The sequence below is a fragment of the Nothoprocta perdicaria genome, unplaced genomic scaffold, assembly GCF_003342845.1.
Source record: "Nothoprocta perdicaria isolate Ctin4 unplaced genomic scaffold, notPer1 scaffold_65, whole genome shotgun sequence".
NCBI lineage: Eukaryota > Metazoa > Chordata > Aves > Tinamiformes > Tinamidae > Nothoprocta > Nothoprocta perdicaria.
In genome coordinates this window covers 1,093,448-1,109,531 of record NW_020455921.1, presented here as the reverse complement: position 1 = coordinate 1,109,531, position 16,084 = coordinate 1,093,448, and the positions used below count along the sequence as shown (strand labels likewise).

The window sequence follows — 16,084 nt, the reverse complement described above, 5'->3', positions numbered from 1 at the left end:
CAACGGTCCAGATAGAGCTGGCTGGTGCTTGGCAATAGGAACAGAAACCTCCAGACAGACCTGGCTGGCGCTTGGCTGTAGAACSGAAACCTCCCGAGCGGCCGGAGAGGCGACACGTCCGAGTGCGGCTCTGCTGCCCGGACCCGAYGCACCCCACGATGCGCCCTGGGGGCACCCACAACCCGGCAGATCCCAAGAGCTTGGGAGGGCTGCGGGATGCAGATTAAAACAAAATCTGTWCAAACACAGCGATACTTTCATGGGCAGGGGAAATTATGTAACTGCGCCTAAGGGGGAAGGGACCTTCCCTTACCCTTCCTTCCTCCTGTTTTTTCCTGTTTGCAGCAACCCCCTCCCATGCTTTGCCCTGGCACTTGGTGGTCAGCAGGGCTACCTGCCTGAGGAATTAGCCAGGATAACGGGCCGAGTTTGTAAAAACAAGAAGCGTCATTTCTCCCGGGGCGTTTTAGCCCTAGGAGACGTGCGGTATTCCCCATGAACACGGCGCCGGGGGAGCCCTGGGTGCGGTGCTGAGCCGCGCGTCAGGCTCGACTTTATAAATATGCAAAAGGAGGGGGGGGAAAAACGAAACGCCCAAACAGGCAGTCAGCGAAATAAAGCGAGATAAAATAAATAAATAAAAAGTGGAAAGCGCGGCGGGGGAGGATAGGGATAGGTTTCGTCAGCGCCGTTTCCCGCCCCGCGGCGACGGCCGCCCCTCCGCGCCGAGCCACGGGCTCCCGCGGCCGGAGCATGCGCGGAGCCGCCCCCTCGTTGCCGCCGCCGGGAGCCGTTCAGTGCCGCCCCACTGCCCGCTGAGGTTCCTCCGCTGCCGTTGCCCGCGTTGAGGTGAGCGCCGGGGGACGGGGCTGCTGCCCGCGCGCGCCCCTTGGGGCTCCTTCCCTCCCTCCCTGCCGCCCTTTGTGCGCGGGGCTCGGGCGGGCGGGGGGCGCGGCGCCGCCAACGGCTCTAACGGCCCTAACGGCCGCCGCGCGGGGCGGGAGGGAAGGGAAGGGGGAGCGGTTTCGTTTTTCCGCCCCTGGAAGCGGCGCGTCCCGCTCTCCGCTTGCCCGGGCCGCCATGTCGCGCCCTGCCCCGGTACCGGCGTGCGGGGAGCCCGCGTTTGGGGGCGCTTTGTGGCCGGCGAGGCTTCGGTTTGGGGCGTTTTGCGGCTTTTCTCTTGTGAGCCCTCCCAGCTGGTGCCCCTGTGACCCTGAGAGACCGGCAGGCCGCTGCAGTGCCCCRTTTTAGGGCGATTTAGCGCTGTTTGAAGGGGGAATGGATGCGCCTTGCTGGGCGAGGGAGACCTTCGGATCCGAGATGGAGGCAGCAGGTTTCATTAGTGCAAAATGAGGGCAGTTCCTCAGAAGCTAATCAGATAGGTATCAGAAGGAGGGAGGAAATGAAATAATTCGGCTATTAGTGGAGRACGTGTCTTGCAAAACAGTTCCCAGTGTCTCCTCCTGACCTTCAGGAGGTTTTGTCAGGCATCTCCCTTAGGGATAAATTTCTAGTTCGGAGGTTTCCAGCTGTTTCACAGGAAGTCACAACCAGTGCTTAATAAAGCTGTTGGTTTTATTGTCTGCTCCAACTTCTCCATCACAGGCATAAAATGTATTTTTTTTCCCCTTTTCCTCCCTCCCAAGCCCCGGTTGCTGCTTTCAGAGGCAGCAGTTGCTACGAGCAGCCCAGGCTCAGGTTCAGTTCTTAAGCTGCTGCGTTTAGCTCCGTCATCTCAGACCAGAAAAAAAAATGTCTGAATTCCCATCTCCTTCCAGCACCTTGTTTTGTTAGACATTACTTCCACCTCCCAAACTTCCTGCTGGGAGCCAGAGGATATCACGAGTGCGGCCTTTCCCCAGCTCCGGCCCCRGTGATTGGATGCTCTCCTACGTAAATAAGATTATTAGTCAGAAAGGCTGAGCAGTAGYGTTTCCGAGCCAAAAATACTCCGCCCCCCAAAAAAAAAGTCTTTACAGAAGTTTTTTTTTGTGAGGCTCCTAGCAGAGTTAGGGCTGAATGGATCCTGCTCTGCGCTTTTGTTTTCTGTTTCTACGTTTTCTAAGGCTTTTATAGGTTCATGCGTTGTTTTTTTTTTTTTATAAGATTTAGGAGTATTTAATGATCAAGACAAATGATTCTACAGATAAAGGCAATCACTGTGGGCTTTTAAGAGTGGGAAGGAAGCTAGTGGCTCATCCCTTGCAGTAACCCCCTAGCTCGCTCCTGTCCCTTTTGGAGTCTGTTCAAGCTCTTGTTTATCCCATGGATACCATTARGTACAAGTCGTGGACAAGCTGTGCCCGAGATTACTGATGGTCTTCTGTAGTGAGAATGGACATTGAATAGACAGCAGATGGTCGTATTTTAAGCTAAATACACTGTTTTCTGGAGTCTTACATACTCTTGTGACCTGTAATTAGCTGAAGGAAGTTAAGTGTTAAAACTGCTGATGCAGTAGCTGAAAATACTTGTTTTTGAAGAAAGATATTTGCTCACTAAATGTAATTACAGTGGTGACGGTTATTCTAGCCATACAGTTGGAAGCCCAAGAATAGTAACCTTGAATATTATAGCCCAGAAGCAAAGAGCCCCTCAGTAGTGTTGACAAGTGCTTGGGTCTTGTGAGCCTACAGTGTCAGAGATGAGGTGGCCTGTGTGGCTTTAGGCTCTTCCTAAGCGATCTGAGAATAAATGTGTGTTTATCTTTGCTAGAGCTCTCCTGCAGGAAATACCACGCTCCTCTTTGTCCATACAAGAGGTTTGTGATGGCCCTCTCCAACAAACATGACCAGCAATTGCAGGGCAGAGTGGAAKTGGTTTGTGGAAGAAAAATTGGTCATTGGGACCAGAAACCCAACAGATGTTGTGCTATTCTCTGCCTGGCATATAAAGTGTTAGCAGAACACAGCAGGTTTGGAGTTAAATTTGCTGTTGTCCCCTCTGATGAGGGGGAGATGTGTGACTGTTTCAGGTCAACACTGACTTAAAACAGAATTTTAAACTGATATTTTTAAAAGTACATATTTAAATTTTAATATCTGGAAGCTCTTTTATGTTTGATTTAGTTAGAACAGTTCGACAGGAAGTGTCAGTCACAATTAGCTTTTACAAAGTAATAAACGACATCTGCATAGTTGATCAAATTGATATCAGATTATTGGCCTTTTTGRTCCTCTGGTTGTGGTCTGACATGACACTGGAACTGTCAGGCAGTTTGCTGAATAATTAGAAATATTGTTGACGACCTTGATGTGGTACAAGGTGTCTCTTGTATTAAAGCAGTATGACATTAGGCATCGGGTCTTTCATCAATGCAAATTTACGAGCTTCTCTGCGTATAGCTATTATGTAGTGGTCCCTTTCAGCCTGGAGTTATTTCTAAATGGTTACACAAATAAGGTTCTGTGGTGCTTTAGAAATCCTGGGGAGCTGGTGGGGGGCGCTTGTCCCCTGTTTCCCCTGCTCTGCCACGGGCCTTTCCCAGAGTCATGTGAGAGGCAGGTGGAGTAAGGCCCAGCCTCACGGGAGAGGCAGGCGGAGTTTCCCGGCCTCTKGAAATGCCTCGAGATGCTCCTCTGCTCGAGGCTGTCTGGCCGCTGCTCTCTTGCCACAGCCTAGCTGGCACCAATGGACCCTGGCAGCCAGTTGTCTTCTGGTAACTACCTAGCAAAACTTCAGAACCTGCTTTTAGACAGTTTGGATGACAGTATGAAACCTTCAACAGTCATATATAAAATAACCTCTCCTTACAAGGAGGGGGATGTTTAGGTGCCCTGTTATACTATTGTATCCCAGCATCCTAAAGGCTTTGCAAGCCTTTTGGAGCACAGTTTCACTGGTTTTCTTCATAGCTGAGTTCTAAGCCTTGATGATCCTGAGTGTAGTAAGTGAAGCCTATTACAGAAAGGCAGCTGTGGATAACATTAAATGGCTTGTCTTAATGGGGCTTAGTTGCAACTGCTACATACAGGTAATGCCAAGACTTGCAGGCCACAGTTCGGCTGAGAACTTCACAGTTTGCTCGCCTAATGCTTTGCATCTCTGCTATTGCTTTAAGTTATAACACTAAGTAAATGTTTCTGATATATCTGAACATTTTTTTTCTTTTATTATCCTAGTGAGATTACATCAAAATGTCTCTCTACCCGTCTCTGGAAGATCTGAAGGTGGACAAAGTTATTCAGGTATGGTAAAATGTCATGGTAGATTCTCCTGAGATAAGACTTAATGACAAAAACAGAGCAAATTTTGCCCTTATACTCTAAAGGGAAGAAACAGTCATGATTTGGTATAATGTGATTAATGCTGTTGAATGCACTCATTCTGCTAACTCAGACAGTTCTGTGATGTGTTGATTTGTGTGCTGCAGTTTTTAAAATACGATCTTAATAAGATGAACATTAATAGTCTCTTCTTGCACAACGGGGCAGCTCCAGAGTTCAGTCCCCGGCTGAAGTAGTAAGCTTGCTGCGTCTCATTCCTGATGTTCAGACCCGTGACCAAAAGCTTTTGTCATGACTTGGGCTCAGAAAACCAGTACTGCTTCCCTTAACACTACAGGACACTATTGTACACTTGTCCTTTGCTGCTTTAGGGTAGAGACTAGCTCTCACAGTGCTCTAGATTATCACATTTGTGTAATGCTCTTTGCACTGAAGGGCATTGGCAGCTTTATTATTAGACAAGACAAAAGAAATGTTTGTCAAACCAAGTAATGAAAGATATTTTAATGAATTATAAACACAGAAACTTGATCTTAAAGAAAAGATTCGCAGCTTCTAATTAAAGCAGCTGTATTACTTTCCTGTTTGAACAACAGAAATGAGTTATAATCTGCCTTAAGGTGTCCTTTTCCATCTCCTTGGGAAGCAAGTGAGCAAATGCCAGAGCAGCCTCTTAAGTTCTTTGCTGTGCCCTGGTAGCATGCCTTGGTCTCAACTATTTTGTGTGTGGGGTGGAAGCCTTGAAGTGATAGGTGCTGTGCTGGTGTCTGTCCCCTACGTTACTCTGTTATTTCCAAAATCCTCTTGCTATCATTAGGTAATGCTCAAACAAAAAGCAGTCTGGAGCCAAGAACATGCTATATCTTTCATAGTACATCTGTTAATATTCATGATGTAATGAAGAAATTAAATGCAGTCTCTCTTCTGAACTCTGAACCTACACAATCTTAGACATGCAGTTTCGTGTTTACAGGACTCAGCATCRATACCCTCTCTGCATTTCATCACATCTTCTTTGAGTAGTGAGTCCTGTAAACATGAAACTGTGAGTCTAAGATTGTGAAGGTTATACAGACTTCTGCTATATTGTTTTGTCCACATTCTCAGCTGGTCTTATTAACTTGGGCAGAGGCTCATGTTCATGTGGTTACACCTTTGTCAGCTCCATTATGGTTTTCCACAGTCAAATAAAAGTAAGTCCAGAGACATTGCTGTGGGGAGCAGGACGGATTATTCTATTAATTTAGYAATCCTCAGTGACACTGTAATACCAAAGATTATTTTCCCAGAAAGAGAAACCTCATGAGGTTCAACAGGGGCAAGTGCAGGGTCCTGCACTTGGGGAGGAATAACCCTGGACACCAGTACAGATTAGGGGTGGACCTGCTGGAGAGCAGTCCCGCAGAGAGGGACCTGGGTGTCATGGTGGATGACAAGTGCCCTGGTGGCCAAGAAGGCCAACGGGATCCTGGGGTGCATTAAGAAAAGCGTCTCCAGCAGGTCGAGGGAAGTGATCATCCCCCTCTACTCAGCCCTGGTGAGGCCACATCTGGAGACTGTGTCCAGTTCTGGACTCCCCAGTACAAGAGTGATGTGGAGCTGCTGGAGAGAGTCCAGCGCAGGGCCACCAGGATGATCAGAGGCCTGGAACATCTGCCCTATGAGCAAAGGCTGAGRGAGCTGGGCCTGTTCAGCCTGGAGAAGAGGAGGCTGAGGGGGGACCTGATCAGCGTGTATAAATACCTCAAGGGAGGCAGTGAGGAGGAGGGGGKCGGCCTCTTTTCAGTGGTGGRCAGGGATAGGACTAGAGGAAATGGCTTCAAACTGAAGCATCGGAAGTTCCACAGGAACTTAAGGAAGCATTTCTTCACTGTGAGGGTGACAAAGCACTGGAACAGGCTGCCCAGAGAGGTTGTGGAGTCTCCTTCTTTGGAGATCTTTAAAACCTGCTTGGACGCAGCCCTGTGCCACGTGCTCTAGGTGACCCTGCGTGTGCAGGGGGGTTGGACTAGATGACCTCTGAGGTCCCTTCCAACCTTGGGCATTCTGTGATTCTATGAAAGTGCTGAATATGTGGACTCATGTTTGAAAATTGTCAAATCAAAATTTGTAGTAGTATTTCAGGAATTACTGCCACTTAAATGGGACACAGAAGTGTGTAAGGAAATTCATGCAGAGGTAGGACAGAAAGGAGTCAGGAACATTTAGTTGCAGATCCCCAGGGAAGAGTGTTCTTACTGCTATCATGAAGGCAAAAGACTTGTCCTTGAATGGTTATGTGACAGTGCCTCGCTTCTAGGAGGAACTAGGTTGTGTACAAGATAGAGCTGCAATGGGGAATTAAAAACACTTCTAGAGAACGTCATTATTGCAAGAGTGAGCTGTTCCAGTTGCACTGTTTTTTGTTAGGAAAGCCTAAATCATTTGCCTTTTGTGTAAGTGCAATGTGCAGATCTTGATTACGTACAGCAGAGACTGTACACAATTTACTGGGGGAAGGTTGCAGAGTACTGAGAGACTAAATCTCTAATGTCAAATGAGTGAGATGAAAAGGACTGTTAGTTAAACTAGAAGCACTAGTTATACTAAATATTTTAGGTTATTTCTGTTGTCCAGCATTTGAATTGGAGTCTTTCCTTGTAGATGGTAGTCACTTTTGCTCGAAAAAATCTTTCTTAAAAAAAAAAAAAAAAAAAAAAAATCCCTTGAGAGAACTACTAAGCCTACTATTTTTAAGCATTATTTCTTTACAAATACTGGGTAACTTGACTGTTGTGTTGAATTAGGTGATTCATATATCCTGTTCTGCGTGATGTTTCACTCAGTATTTAGTGGTTTCTGTCCCCCACCCCCAGTCTTTCAACTGTGGTGGAGATACCAGAAGAGTTATTTCCATCCAGGCTAATAAGCCTCTGTGAGAGAGGTTTTTTCACTGGTTATGAGTACATAAGGCCCTACAGAAGAGAGCTAATCTATTGGGAAATAAGGAAATTGTATAATCATAGAATCCTTAAGGTTGGAAGGGATCTCAGAGGTCATCCAGTCCAACCCCCCTGCTCACACAGGGTCACCTACAGCACGTGGCACAGGGCTGCATCCAAGCGGGTTTTAAAGATCTCCAGAGAAGGAGATTCTACAACCTCTCTTGGCAGCCTGTTCTAGTGCTCTGTTACCCTCACTGTTAAGAATTTTTCCTTAACTTCCTGTGGAGCTTTTGGTGCTTCAGTTTGTGGCCATTTCCTCTATTTCTATCGTTGTCCACCACTGAAAAGAGGYCAGTCCCATCCTTCTCACTCCCTCCCTTGAGGTATTTGCAGACACTTATCAGATGCTTTGTCATCCTTCTCCTTCAGTGATGTCTGAAGAAGACATCAGTTTCTTATATTGCAAGCCAATGAGCAGTATAGAAGCTTCTGAAATCAATGTGCTAGCTGTAAAGCTGGGCATTTTGGAGCTCTTTGGGGAAAAAAAATCTAAAACACTCCATTCTTTCAGAGATATTAAACTAGTGCTTTCTTAACATTATGGTGGTAGTAATTTGCAAGCAATAAGGGGCTGAGACATTAACTCATGAATAGGCCCTGCAAATTGCAGGTATCACAACTGATGTGATTCAGCTGGAATAAAAACTATTACAAATACTCTACAGAAGCCCATACTTTAAAATGTAAACTTACCTGAAGTTCTGTTAGTGAATGTGCATTTTAAGGAAATATTAAGCTCTCTAACTTAATAAAACCAAAACTTGGAATGACAGCAAAGTCTTTCGACACTACTGCAGTTCCTTTTCTGAGGAAGGTGGAAGGTGATCTGTTGAAGTAGTTTGGTGTGTTACAGTAGCATTGAAGTTATTTCAAAAAAAAAAAAAAAGAGCTTAGAGTGTTAAGATAAATGATAAGTAGTATTTTTTTAAAAAAATACTTTGTCTCCTGGCTTCATTTTCTTTTTTCCTCCCATCTTGTACAAGATAATACATATGTGTTTCTTTGCTTTTAGGCTCAGACAGCCTTTTCTTCAAACACAGCTAATCTAGCAATCTTATCTGAAGCCTCTGCTCCCATTCCTCAAGATGGAGGTAAGCTTATGTGCTGTAYAGTATCCTAAGCATTTTGGAAAGCAGTTAGGAAGTACTGAAGTTCCAAAACAATCAACTATTTATAAAATGTAGCTTTATACTTTATTCACCTAGGTTGAGACATTACTTTGTTATTTTGGGGGGAGGAGGTGTGAAGTGCACAGAAAAACCACCGCGTGATGGGGAAGCCTTAGAAWTCACAAAACGGTGCTTACTTCCCGAAGCAAGTTGTGACAAATGGTCATCTCTCCCCAAGTTGTCTAAGTCTCTCAAGTTGTGGACCTGAAACGCTTTCCAAGGAGGCCTCACGTAGCATTTATCACCTGAATGTTTAAGCGATAGAAGACAGCAAAAGTTTGACCTTGATATAGATTGTCCTAACACTGTCTGATTACACTGTTAGCTTTAGCTTCTTGGTTGTATATTCTGCTGTCTCTAATTTAATTTGTCTTGCAGTTTTTGTGCATACCCTATTGTTGGCCATATTTCATAGTTTTGTCATCAACTTGTGTGCTAATATCTCTGGAGCTATGTGTGACTGAAAAGTGACTGATCACTCAAAATATTCCAAAGGAAGAGAGGTCAGTCGGTAGGACATGTCAATCCTGCAGGAGAATTGGTCTGTCCTGGCAGAGGCCGGAGAATATACAACACCAAGGCATATTCTGCTACTAGGAAGATTCAGTGCTCTAAATGAGAATGCAGTATAGCCAGTRAAGATGCATCCTGCATTCTCCTGGAAGAACAAAAGAGAAGAATAAAGTAGCTGTAAAAGTGTTCTACAACTTTAAGGGTATATAATACTAGAGCTCTGAAAAATGCATAAGAGCTTATTTATCGACAAAACTTCAGTATCTCAATCTTGAAATGAGATGAGAACTCATGTGAAATAGGAAGCAAAATTGACCCCTAAATCTCTTACAGAGCAAAAGCAATTTTCTCTTGTGTTAGCCCTTACCTTGCCAAGGTGCTCACCTTTATGCTCATTTCCCAATTAGTCATTTTCTGTTCCTGGTCAAATGTGCAGCCTTGCTGTTTTCATATTCAACACCTTAATGATTCCTAGAAAACTATTTTTTGTCAGTTGGTGAGCCCTTCCTTTCTCTTAAGACTGTCCTCTGTACCACCTTGCTTTCCTCTGAGCAGTCTTTTTAGTCTCCATTGATCTAGTCAAAATGGCTGGTGGACTTGTTTCTTCTACCTGCCACGTGTTGAATAACATACCCYGGATAAGCAAAAGGTGCTAAAACTCATATCAAGCTCATTTCCAAAGTAGCTTGAATAAAGGTCTGTCAAATCTGCCAATTTAGCTTCCTTCCCTTCCCTGGAAGGAGAGGGGGAGAGAGCAACTTTCTATTATATTTTAAGGGCTTTGTTTATAGACATAGATGTGTGGATGTGTGTCTGAAAAGACTTCATTCTGAAACTGTGTGGAAAATGACAACTACTCTTACAAATGTTATTCACTGTAAACCTTAATTTCCTGCATTTTATAGGAATTTACTGTATCTGGAGTTTAGAGTGTATTTGATATGGATCCTTCTTGACAATGCTGTCCTTTAGCATTTATGTGTCAATTCTGTTGCCTTCTTATACTATCTTTAATGTTGCCTGTATTCTCCATTAGCTCCTCACCATTTGCCCAAAAGCTTTGGAGGAAAGGCATGTCTCCATAGACTGGAGCATGTCCTTGCTTTCAGATCTCCTTATCACCATGTATCTGATGTTGCTGATGTATTAAGGATGTAACTTGGAAGTTCTCTGTAAGTTTAGGAGTTTTTTTTTTTTTTTTTAAGATAAAAATAACTTCTTTTTAAGATAAAAAGAACTACTACTTTTCTAAACTGAGGTAGAATAACAGTCCTGATTCAAATTCTGGTCTTTCAGCCAGGTTTTCAAGAGTAATGTTACCACATCACAAAAATTGTTGAATTAATGACTGTGTGAAAGCAATAAAGCAAATTTATTTTTCTGTCTTTCTTGTAGGCTTGTATCCAAGACTGTATCCAGAGCTTTCTCAGTACATGGGACTGAGCCTCAATGAAGAAGAGGTGCAGAGAAACTTGCCAGTGGCAGCAGCTGCTGAATCACAGGGTGTAGGTACCAGTCAAGGGTAATTTGGTGAACAAAAAAAAAAAAAAGATTAAATGTTCCAGATAATAGACCACTAAGTGCCATATTTAATTGATTTTTTTTTTTAATTTTTTTTTTGAAGTATTGGTGTCTATTTGCTGTGCTTTTTAAGAACTGAATACTATATATTTCCAATGTTGAGGGTGGGGAGTGAAACTGATGTTATGGTCTAGCTTGTGCTTTTAAGTGTTGCTTGGTAGGAAGACACATGCGGCTACTAACAAAAGTTGAGACTAAACTGTCTGACTGTTTTGTTTTAATCAGCAACTGGTAACACGACCTTCTACAAATTACATGGTAGCTCCAGTGACTGGAAATGATGTTGGAATTCGCAGAGCAGAAATTAAGCAAGGCATCCGGGAAACAATTTTGTGTAAGGACCAAGATGGCAAAATTGGACTTCGCCTTAAGTCTGTTGACAACGTGAGTCTAGAAGGCTGCTTCTGCTTGTAGAAAGCTACTGCTGAGACTGGCTAGGAGTGACATTGGGCTAGATAACTTTACACTAGAATTACACTAGATAACTTGGGCTGTGTAAGTTTATTTATCCATTATCAACTTTGAAAAATTTCCTGTGGATCAGAAATGTAGAGGGCTTAAGCTGTTTAGTCTTGCTTCTAGATTTACAGCAGCTATTTCTACCCTCGTGTTAGTAGTTCAGAATTCTTACCTCCATTTTTGTGAGAACATTGGGTAGTACTTGCAGTTATTACAGGAAAGTAGCTGGAGGTTATAAGTACGTTCTCTTGTACTGTTCCAGTGTGTTGCTGGATATGTTAGAGGACAGAAAGTCTCATCTTCACCAAGTATAAGGAGTAATTTCATAGTAGGTTTTTTTGATTTCAGTTACCCTGGATGAAGCTGCAAGAAGTGCTCTGGAGATTCTATGTTTTGATCTCTYTTAATTTTCAATGTGGAAAAGTGCTACTTCTCTCTCTCTTGCCAGACCATTTTGCCAAACAACAAAAATGAAACTTGAATTAAAGTTTTGAAGTGTTTTAAAGTGCTCTGTAGCCCTCCTAACATAGGAGATGCTAGGAGATTTCCTATTATTTTGTCCCTATACTTAATAAAGAAAATAATGTTTATCTCTTCGTTGAACTTGCATGACATGCTTTACTTGTTTTTGGAGGTACCACCATGAAAATAACATTTAGCACCTTGTTAACTAAAATGCTAGCAAGTCATTAGCAGTTTGCAGTTGAAAACTAACAGTGTTGAAAAATACTGCAAAAGTTTCTATAGAATTTCTGGCATTGCTGATGTATTTCTCCAAACATAAATAGACTTTTGGTGCCTTAGAAGGGAAATTTTAGTTAAATGTGCAAGCGCATCTTACCCACCCTGTCAGTACTTGATCTAGTTGTTTGGACTTACTAAAACAGAATATTACTTATTGTGCTTGTGTTTACTGAAAGGAGTATTAAATCCTTCTTTCTAACTTTATTTCAGCATTAATTATCCTTCACAGTCTTAGAGGCTTCTAGAAATGGGACTAAGGTTTCAAAGTGCATCTTAGAGTTATGACTAAGTCCTTTTATCCATTTGGTTGGTGTTACATTGGAAATGGAGGAATTAAAGGCTGTGTGTTCTGTTACTGGCTTATGTTTAAAGAAGATTATTTCTGTTTTTGTATTTGCCCTTTCTTGCTTTGCAGGGTATATTTGTCCAGTTAGTACAGGCAAACTCTCCAGCCTCTCTAGCTGGTCTGCGGTTTGGGGACCAAGTTCTACAGATCAATGGTGAAAACTGCGCAGGATGGAGCTCTGATAAAGCACACAAAGTTCTCAAACAGGCTTCTGGAGAGAGAATCTCAATGATCATTCGGGACAGGTAAAATCACCACAGATAGAGGGGCAGTGCTGGTTACTCACTTCAGGGTAGCTCTGTAGCGTGTGAGCATCTGCTTGCTTGAAGCACTGCAGGCACTGCAAAAACCGCCTGTCTGCAGAGCACTTCTCAGGGACTTTAATACTCRCTTCTCTTTCATGCACTGCAGTGGAAATAATTCCTAACCTGTAAACTTTTAAAGAAAATATGTCCTTTGTGCTTGGTAGCTTTCTTGTGAGCTCTGCTTACGTATGATTTATGCCAGCTTCAAAGAAAGGAGCCTYGAGGAGCTGATAGCAGTTTCTGTTACTAGATCTGAGCATATAGTTTATGTAATGCTAATGCGAGAAACTCAACACAAAGCCTGTAGGCTATAAAAGAAACATGATGGGATTTGAGTAAGTACATGTCCTCAGAAATGTGTGTGTGTGTGTGTGTGTGTGTGTGGTGGGGATTGTGTGTTGTTTTGTTTTTAAAACCAAAAATAGTGTTATGGTGTTGCTTCTTGAACCTGATAAAGTACGGTCATTAACATACTCCTGCTGTCGCTTCCTAAATGGAAGTGCTGTGGCCAGGAGATGCCCTGTTCTACCTGCCACTTCCTCGTCCTCCCAGCCCTTTGCTGGGTTTAGTAGCTTGTTAAATCCCAACCTTATAAAACCTTGGGGCAGTGGCAGTCCTGATGGGGTTCTGCAGTCTCTCTACAGGTGTCAAAACTGCCTGCACTAGTTCAGCTGCCTTCTAACATGCATAGACAAAATTTACATTTTAATGCACTACTCCTTTATTTGCTTTTACTTTAATATCTACACAGAGGATGGAATATGGGTAGAATAGGATTAGAAACAAGTTTACATACTTGTGTCACAGCCTGCAAAGAAGAGATTAAGATAGAGAATAGCTGTCCTCTCAAAAATGCCACAAAATCCAACTACTGTGATGTGAGTAGATGTGAGTGTTGCTTTATAAACCCCTTTTAAAGTCAAAGACACTGGAACAGTATTTTGATTTATTTTTGTGGTTTAGTAGACTGGGAATATGTTCTTGTGTGTAAGTGTCTGTCTTTCTCATAGGCCTTTTGAACGAATTATTACTATGCATAAAGACAGCACAGGCCACGTTGGTTTCATATTCAAGAATGGAAAAATAACTTCAATAGTGAAGGACAGCTCTGCTGCGAGAAATGGGCTTCTCACGGAGCACAACATCTGTGAAATCAACGGCCAGAATGTAATTGGATTGAAGGTAAAATAAGACTGTGTGCTTACATACAAGGGTTAGAATGTAATGCTGAATATTCATAGTTTCATGTTTTCTGTTTTTCTTAATGTATTTTTCTGGAGAGAAAAGTATTTCAAGTTTGTTCAGCAGTTTTATATCTCTAGGCAGAACAAGTAATTCCTTCMCATGTATTAGGCTGATTCTCGGGGTTTATATTTAGCTAACTTCCATGGCATAAACACAGGAGTTTTGTGGGTGTAAGTATTCCTTCCTAAATCGGGATGTGTAAGGTAACTAAACGTTTATGAAGCTCTATCAGTAGGGCAGTCGCTGGCTTATCCTGAGGTTAAAACCTTGAACAAGGATTTGTGGSTCCCTGAAGCTGTACAAGGCTGTTGAGGAACACCCCCCTACCTGCTGCCCCGTTAATCCTCGTGGGTTGTGTTGYTCATGAGACTTTGTTTAATGACAGGACCCCCAGATAGCAGACATCTTGGCGACAGCTGGGAATGTAGTGACCATCACCATCATGCCTTCCACCATCTATGAGTATATAATAAAGAGGTAGGTGCTTTTAATTTAAAAAAGTGTGTGTGTATATATACAATTAATATGACGATTGCTTTGTTTTTCAGGTTAAATAAAATACTGTGATGTCCTGCCCTGAGTGTGAAGTTAGCATTGCGGCTGGTGTGCTAGTCCTGTTTGTAAACTGTTGCTAGCCTGGGAACACTTTTCCTTCTTTTGAGGAATCCAACTAGTTCTAAATGTATCTTGGCTAAACTCGAGTCTCCAAGAACTCTTGAAGTGTGTGGATAGCACAAGTTGTTAGTTACCTTACAACTAAAGGTTATTTCTAATGCACTTCAGTGTGACAACCATAATTCTTGGTATGATACGGGGTAGGCTGAGAGTTTCATCTGCTTCAGTTCATGTTTGTCAAWCAAAACTCAACGTCTCGTCCTTCTCTCTAGGATGGCAACTAGCATTATGAAAAGCCTGATGGATCACTCGATTCCTGAAGTCTGAGCTTGAGGCTCTGTCTGTACATACCTAATGAAATCTCCACTCAACTTGGGCTGTTCTACTCAGTGATTTTCCTTCTGCACATGAGCCTTTCTGGAGGGCCCCAAGGAGCTTATGCTGCATCAAGCATCTGCATCTGTTATGGCTGGGAATGTTACAGGTCAACACGCTCTATCTTGTTTATTCACACACTGTAAAACTTGTAGCCTTACATGCTTGACAAATGTGAAATTCCGGTTGTGTTCTGACTTCTATTAGATCTCTTAATTTACTACTCCTCTAAGCCATTGCAACTAAAGGAACCAGCTCTCACTTGCAAAGTTACGTGTTGTTCCCTACCCCTAGAACAATGCTGTGCTTTGTACTTTCAGACAAAATGAGTATTTTTATTGCTTTCTGTTAGCAAGAGTAGATTTGGGATAGCATGTTAGAAACATGGCTAGTACTAGTCTCTTTTTTGTTCTGGTAGATGATGTTTATACAAGAATGCCAGCTAAGCTGCATAGAGCTAATGACATTCAGTGAGCATATTAAGTAGTGTACATATATACTCAGATCTTTTTATTACTTGTTATACAAATTGTAATTAATATGCTTAATATCTTGCCTTAACCATGTTCTTAAGGATTCAGAAATAACCAAATAAATGACTGAACCTCGGGGCGATGTGTGTGCTTATCAGAGGTGCAAGGAAACAGCTGTGATAAGGCAGCCTTCACCACCAGCAGCAAGAGGCCATGAAATGCAGTCTAAGATCACTTCCAAGCTTGCCCTTACCCTGCTTAGAGCCAGCGTCTACCGTTCCAACACATTTCAAGAATATATTCTTTAATTTTACTTAATGAGACATGCTAATGGTATAATTTGCTTTCTCTAATGCTGGAGCCAACAAAGTGAGATTTGGAAGTGATCTGACTAGTACTTAACTGTACTAGTTTAGGTAGCATCCTTTCTTAATGTTTTGGTCTATTTTTAAGACTTCTGAGCTGTTCTTATGTTTTTGGTTGTGGGCATGTGTGTGTTTGAATTTCACTTAGCCTGCTCTGATGCTAGTTTATAGTTAAATTATTACTACGGAGGGCAAGAGAGGGCTCAGGGGTGAAATAAGTGCAGCTGSTCTTTCCAAACTTGCCCCTGGCATGTGGGTGGGGGAGAGGGATGGTACCTTCTTTGCTTGCCTGTCTCCTTGAACTGCCATAACACTTGACAGGATAATAGAGGAGCTCCTAGAGTGAGTTACTGCACAGCAGGTGCAAAATGGGTCTGTGTGTGTGTTTATTTACAAAAGATAAAAGCGGAAAGAGGTGCAAGGCCTCGGGTTGGACTCTTAGTTTCTTCCTGGATGAGCTGCCTGTGCAGCTGGGGTTGGAACTAACTCTGCTGGCAGGAACGTGGGGTGGCTTCAGGGCAGGAAGCTTTTTCTGCTATAGTTGCTGCTTTCTCAGGTGAATTTGTTAGGGCTTATATGTAGCTATTACATCTCCTTGCTCTCTTAGGTGTTTGTAATCGTGATGAAATTTATCGTAGGAGATACTTAATAGGGTCACTGAGCTACTGCCTCAGCCCTAGGACC

The 16,084-nt window shown here is 42.9% G+C and overlaps 1 protein-coding gene across 1 annotated transcript; it reads left to right on the top strand.

The window, feature by feature from the left end:
- The first annotated feature begins 800 nt into the window (after positions 1-800).
- Positions 801-15,032, top strand: SDCBP (syndecan binding protein). Its single transcript, XM_026050077.1, has 9 exons — positions 801-849; positions 4,122-4,187; positions 8,223-8,301; positions 10,288-10,397; positions 10,699-10,857; positions 12,092-12,267; positions 13,338-13,509; positions 13,958-14,049; positions 14,460-15,032. Exons 2-9 carry the CDS (start codon positions 4,137-4,139, stop codon positions 14,512-14,514), a joined length of 894 nt encoding a protein of 297 aa, XP_025905862.1. The 5' UTR covers positions 801-849; positions 4,122-4,136; the 3' UTR covers positions 14,515-15,032.
- Positions 15,033-16,084: the final 1,052 nt, after the last annotated feature.